This window comes from Microcebus murinus, chromosome 3 (assembly GCF_040939455.1).
Source record: "Microcebus murinus isolate Inina chromosome 3, M.murinus_Inina_mat1.0, whole genome shotgun sequence".
Classification (NCBI taxonomy): Eukaryota; Metazoa; Chordata; class Mammalia; order Primates; family Cheirogaleidae; genus Microcebus; species Microcebus murinus.
Window position 1 is genome coordinate 76,161,868 of NC_134106.1, and position 6,224 is coordinate 76,168,091.

The 6,224-nt window shown below is 60.0% G+C and overlaps 1 protein-coding gene across 1 annotated transcript; it reads right to left on the reverse strand.

Moving 5' to 3' along the window:
- On the reverse strand, positions 1 to 2,347 carry DUSP2 (dual specificity phosphatase 2). The gene is made up of 4 exons (XM_012786892.2): positions 1,869 to 2,347; positions 1,660 to 1,781; positions 1,025 to 1,244; positions 1 to 902 (listed from the first exon to the last, which is right to left on the reverse strand). The coding sequence occupies exons 1-4, from the start codon at positions 2,254 to 2,256 to the stop codon at positions 688 to 690; spliced, it is 945 nt and encodes a 314-aa protein (XP_012642346.1). The 5' UTR covers positions 2,257 to 2,347; the 3' UTR covers positions 1 to 687.
- Positions 2,348 to 6,224: the final 3,877 nt, after the last annotated feature.

Sequence of the window (6,224 nt, forward strand, 5' to 3'; positions counted from 1 at the left end):
TTGTTTTTTCTTAAACAAAATAATATTTTATTGACACATCCTCAATGTTCTGTATAAATATAAAGTGCGAAGTTTCCAACCCCCGCCCATAGGGCTGGGAGGAAGTGGGGAGGCAGTGTTAAATGTCAGTTGAACACAAATAACTTTCCAGCGCCAACACAGGCGTGCAATGCTCGCATGGTACACACGCAAGCAACAGGTCCGCAACACAACATACACATCACTTCCCGAGTCCCCAGCTCCCCCAGGAGCACAGGGCTCGGGCTCCAGGCCCTGGGGCAGACCATCCCCCAGACAGGGCTCCTGGTTGTCACAGCTTGTTTCTTGGAGCTCTCAGGCTGCCAAGGGCTTCAGTGTGGTGGTGGACCCGAGAGAGTCCATCAGTGTAGAGTCCAATTAATTTCTGCCAGAGGATGGGGAAGGAGAATGCAGACATACTCTCTATGCCTGTCCCCTGCATGAGGGCCAGCCCTCAAACCACTAGCAGAAGAGCACCAGGTCAGAGAAGCCACCACTCCAGCATCCTAGCCCCCACCTGGGGGCTTTCCAAACTCCGAGGAGGCAGCAGCCCTTTCAGAGGTTGGGGCGATGTGCTGGGGCAGAGGAGAGCCCACCTGTCGCCAGGGCTCCCCCAGGAATCAGTGAGAGCCAGCAAGGTGGCGGCGAACAGGCAGAGGGGGTCCTGCCTCAGTGACACAGCACCTGGGTCTCAAACTGCAGCAGCTGCCCCATGAAACTGAAGTTGGGGGAGATGACTCCCCGGCGTTGCTTAACAAAGTCGAAGGCCTCGTCCAGCCGCACACGGCGGCTCTGCATCAGGTATGCCAGGCAGATGGTGGCGGAGCGCGAGATGCCCGCCTGGCAGTGCACCAGCACCCGGCCTCCGCTGTTCTTCACTGAGTCTGCAAGGGAGATTGGGGGCAGTGGGTCAGATGGGAAGGTGCATAGACCAGGAGACAGGTCCCCTCAAGCCCCCTCCCCCGAAGCCCCTACAGATCCCTAGGTGGAATCCCCCCCAACTTACCAATGAAGCCTATGGCCTCCTGGAACCAGGCACTGATCTCCACCATCTGGTTGTCCTCCACTGGGATACTCTTGTAGCGGAGAAGGCCCTCAAAATAATTGGGACAGCTGGCAGAGACGTTGAGGACAGCTGTGATGCCGCAGGCCTGCAGCCCCTGTAGGTCTGAGGAGTGGCTGCAACTGCCCAGGAATAGGTAGGGCAAGATCTCCACAGGGCCACCCTGGAGGAGGAAGAGGGGCTGTGGTGAGGCCTTCTCATCCCAATCTGGGAGGGCCTGAGCACCAGCTGAGCAGAGACATCATGGGCTGGCTGGGACAACGGGAGCCCTAAGCCAGCCCTCCTGCCCCAGAAAGGTCTCAGGAATATGAGGAGGACACAAAGGGACACATACACTCCCATATACATATGCCCACGCCCCAAAATACACAAACACAGACCCACAAAGGCACACATGAGCAACCACACCCCATACACATACACACATAAATGTGTGCTCCAATTTGCATGCCGCCACACACACAAAGTTCCCCGCATCCACAAATGACAGGCTCTTTCCCTAAAGGCGCCTAGCCTGCGGGTGGGGGTTAGGGGGGAGACAAGGGAGACAGTGACAAGGAGCCCTGATCTCAACTCACCTGGTCATAGAAGGGAGCCCTGGGATCAGAGCAGATGTTTTCAGGTCCTGCAGGTGGCACCACCGGCGCAGGGGTCTCAGAGCACAGATCGGGGCAGCAGGCCTGGAAGCTGTCAAAGCCTCCTGCAGAGAGGGGAAGGACACGGTTAGCCAGGAAGGCCAAGCTGGGGTACGGAGTGGGGGCCGGCCAAGAGCGGGCGGCGGGCTCACCTCGCAGGAAGCACACGGCGGTGGGCCCGGTGCGCGTCTCATGCAGCAGCGCGGCGAGCAGCAGGTGGGCCGGGCCGTCGGGCCGGAGCTCAGCCACCGAGGCGCTGCCTTCGTCCAGCACCACGGCGCGCGCCAGTTCCCCGCGGGCCAGGCGCGCCCGCAGCGCGCGGTCGGGCAGCAGACAGGCAAGGGCAGCGGCGGGAGGGCCCCGCGCACGGCGCCGCAGCAGCGCGTTCCAGGGCACGGGCCGCGCGGCGCGCACGTGGCGCCGGCAGAAGGCCAGGAAGGGGCGGCAGTCGAGCAGCAGCGTGCGCTCGGCCTCCCGCGGCTCCCGCAGCAGCGCGCCCAGCGCCGCGCACTCCAGCTCGCAAGCCGCCTCCAACCCCATAACGATCGGCCTGGGCGGCTCCGCTTCCCCCTCTTCCTTCACTGCTTCCTCCTCTGGCTCTTCCCGGCGCTCCTCCCCGCGTTCCCAGCCTCTCGGCGGTCGCGCTGCACTGCCCGCGCCGTCTGTTCTGGGTGCACTCTGCAGCGGTCTGGCTTAAGTACCCGTGGGCCGGCCTCCGGGTCACCATACAAGGGCAGAGCAGGAAGGCGCTGGCGCCCGCCCCCGCGGCCTCACGTGGGCCCGCCCGGGGCTCCTGGGGAAGGCGGGGCGGGGCGGGAAGGAACTCACGGGCAGGAAGCCAGGGACCAGCGCTTAAGGGAAGGTGTTCGCTGGGCCAAAGGGGCCCAGACGCCCCCCAGCTTTGCGCCGCACCCTTTGACCTGTCCCCAAACACTCAGACTTTGGGGACTCAACTTCTCAGATGCAACATCCCCTTCATCAGAGACTTCCGGGCCAGTTGCGTCCACTGGCCCCTGCTTCCTCTCGCTTTTCCCTTTCCCTCCCAGGATTGTTCCCCTAGGGATTTGTTACAAGGAAAATTGATAAGTGCCTGCTGCGAGGGATGATTTCTACACTGGAGGATGGTGGGGGGGGGCTGCTGAGATGGCCCTTTCTCATCTACTTAGAGACCTTGGGGAGGAGTGACTTTATCTCCCCTTCTCCTCCCCCTCTCCGCCGGTGGCTGACAGACACCAGGGTGACAGACACCAACACTCAGGGTGTTGCCCAAGTTAGTGGCCAGGCTAGGCCAGAACATAGGCCCAAGTCCCTGGGCTTTGGCATAAGGGGAATGAGAAGGGTCTAGGGTCTTTGGGGGAAAGGCAGGGGCCTGTGATGAGTTTCCAGTTATGAGTCGGGTACAGCTTCCCCCAGGCCCAGGGAAAAACCCCGGGGCCCAGACAGAAGCAGTTCCCCATGTTACAGGCACACTTTGAAGGGGAACTCTGCTGACGCTGCCGGGCTCTCCCGGGCCTTGCCTGCGGGAATTTCAGAGGCCTCAGCCTGAGGAAGAGGGAGAAGCACTAACTGAATCTGCCCCCCACCCCACTTCAGACCTGCAAACCCTCCCCCTGGGGGGCAGGGCTCCAGCACTGGGGCCCTCAGAATGGGGAGCTGGGTATCCACATCCATTCTGCCCTCCTACCAGCTACCAGCCCTGGTGCCGGATGTGGTGAGGCCCAGGTGTGTGTGTTGGAGGGGGGGTCCTGGGCCCCTGGACTGGGGGCAAGAATTGTTGGCAGCCAAACTCCCCAACGCTGAAGCAGAGAAGGTGAGGTGGGTGGGGATAGTGTCCTGGAGCTGGAGCTGCCCCCACCCGCCCCCAGCTGCATGGGATTTCACAACCCAAACTTCCAGGCCCTCATCCCCTGGACGACCCTTTGTAAGACCCTTTTGGCTCCCTTGCAGACCCCTATGTCCAGAGTCTCTGGCAGGGCTACAGCTAGGATTTGGGTACACCCCTGCCCTCTGAATTCCTCTCGGTGTGTGCTGATGCGCCTGACTGTGTGCATTGGCGCACAGTATGTATATAGTCCTTCTGTGTGAGACAGAGCATGGAGCTTGCATGTGCTGGGGGATAGGGGATGTAGGGGAGAGAAACCCCAAGGACTCCAAAAATTCTCGGGGCTGCATCACCCTCTTGTGCCTCAGCGTGCCCATCTGTAAGGTGGGAGCACATCATGGACCAGCTCTCGCCCACTCTGGCTCCGAGGCTACAAGGCTGCGCCGCTGCCTGGGCAGCTGTGGCGAGGCCCAGTCCCTCCCTACCAGGCCAGCCTGGAGGCTGAGGCAGCAAAGCCCACAACAGAGCCGGGGAGTCTGGGCAGCAGATCCCAGAGGCTGATATGAGCTCTTATCCTTGGCATCAGCCTGGCAAATGACTTAATGGCTGATCCCAGGGACAAATTACAGAGCTTGCAGAAGGATAGTCAGATCTAGTCTTGCTGACCGATGGGGCCTGCGTCACCTGCTGTGCTGGGATCCACAACCTTCCAGCTCTGTGGGAAGGAGGATTCCCAGCTGGGATCTCTGACTCAGGAGTGACATCAGCTCAGCCGTGAAGCGGGCCCCAGACCCCGACTCCCATGCACTCTCTGTCTGGAGAACGGCGTGTACCTTGCTGGGAGGTTCTGCACGGAGGTGGGAGAGCATTGCAGAAGGTTTGCTCTAATGGCACAGTCCCTGGGGCCCTGCCTAGAACTCTGGCCAGGACCAGTGATTTCTGCCTGAAGTGGCTGCACACCCTTTCAATGCCATTTGCCTTGGAGCTGTCCTTTATTCAGCTCTGGAACATGGGCTCAAGGAGGCCTGCCTTAGCCATGCAGGAGGGGCTTCCCTTAGCTTCTTCCCCTATTCCCGCCCAGGGAAACCCCCCGCCCCCGATAACTGGGTGAAAGCCCCAGGCCGGGGTAAGGAGGGAAAGAGACACGCAGACCCATGTCCCTCCCCCACTTAGCTCTGACTAAAGATCCCCCAACTCTTGGATGCCGCCTCGGGTGACTCATGGTGCAGGATGTCTGCTCTCTGCTTGTCACCCCCTCAAAGACCCCTGTTTGCCAGAGCCGACCCTTGGCAGCCACGGCAGACAGGAGGCAGGGCATTGGGCACAGGGGTGGAAGGCAGGGCGAGGAGGGGTCTCGTTAGGCTGTGGGCCCTGGAAGGAGAGCCCCAGAATTTGCCACTAGCTGGGGAGAGGATGACACACTCAGAGCTTTCTGTGTGTGGGGTTTGTTTTTTCCTGGCCTGGCCATTACAGAGTAGACACTGTCAAGCAAGTTTGGGGCTCAGCATTTTTTTTAATTCAAAACTTGTGGGACTCAACTGGAACAAATGATGATCCTGTGTGTTATTCTTTTTGTAACCATCTATTTTGACGGCTGCTTAAGCGTCACTCGCCTCCTGCCTTTGGGACTCCCAGTCTCTCCCTGCCCCCTGCAAAGTGGTTTCCCTTCCACAATCACCAAGCTCACCGCCTGTGCTGATGCTGGGTAGGTTTTCCTTCCTCCTCCCAAACCCACCCCCCAAGCAGATGCCCCAAGGTGGGGGCTGAAGGGGGCGAGTGGCTTGGCTACAATGCTTGGGCCACAGCAGGTATGAAGAGTGACAGCCACCCCCAGCCCTGGCTGGGAGTGAGTCAGCGATGACATCAGGTTTCCTGTACCAGGCCTCTGACGAAGGCGCCGATATGACAGCCACCCCCACAGGCTCCTGCCAGGCGGGACCCAAACCCCACGCACCAGGCTGCAGCGACAGTGAGTCTGTGATGATGGCCCTGTCTGGCACAGTGCAGGGTGACGGGAGGCTCACCTTGGGCATCCGGCCCTCAGCAAGGCCTCTGCCTGGGGAAGCAGGAACCCCTGAAGGCTGGCTCAGACATGGACCCACATGTGGCCGAAAGGGCTGATGTCTGTTCCCACACTCATGTCATGCAGCGTGTCACATGCGTGTGTGGGCACACAGAGGCAGCCCTGCTGGGAAGCTCTCCTGGACACAGCGGGGCCTCCTGGGGGGGCCCATCCCTCATGCTAAATGTGTGGGAGACCCTCAGCATATCCTACCTGGCCCTGCCACTCCAGTGCCACCCCGAGCTTCACGTCCCTGGGTATGTACCCCCAAAAGGGTGCTGGGTGGGGCTCAGGCGCCTCGAGACAGCATCCAGACATGGCACTGAAGAATTCTGGGTCACGTGGTGAGGAAGTTCTGCCTTTTTCAAATCCCTTTCGATCAGTCCTGAATCCGTCACGAAGGCCATCTCTGTTTGGGGTTAGTGTGGCTTTCACGCCTCTCTAACATTTGCTTTCCCCTTTTCTAACAGAGAGGCTCAGCACCTTCCCCAAGCATTCAAATCAGGATCACTCATGCCTTTCTGCGTTCACTCATCTCAGCCCTGCACTCAAAAAATGTATTTCAAGGTCCTATTATGCGCCAGGTGCTGGGAATACAGAAATAACTCCCAAACCACTGCCCTC

Excerpts from the sequence above, each read along its gene's own strand:
- DUSP2 (XM_012786892.2), bottom strand. The coding sequence starts at position 2,256 with ATGGGGTTGGAGGCGGCTTGCGAGCTGGAGTGCGCGGCGCTGGGCGCG. Across the intron at positions 1,245-1,659 it reads GGGCTCCCTTCTATGACCAG|GGTGGCCCTGTGGAGATCTT; the intron begins GTGAGTTGAGAT and ends TTCCTCCTCCAG. Across the intron at positions 903-1,024 it reads GGAGGCCATAGGCTTCATTG|ACTCAGTGAAGAACAGCGGA; the intron begins GTAAGTTGGGGG and ends TCTCCCTTGCAG.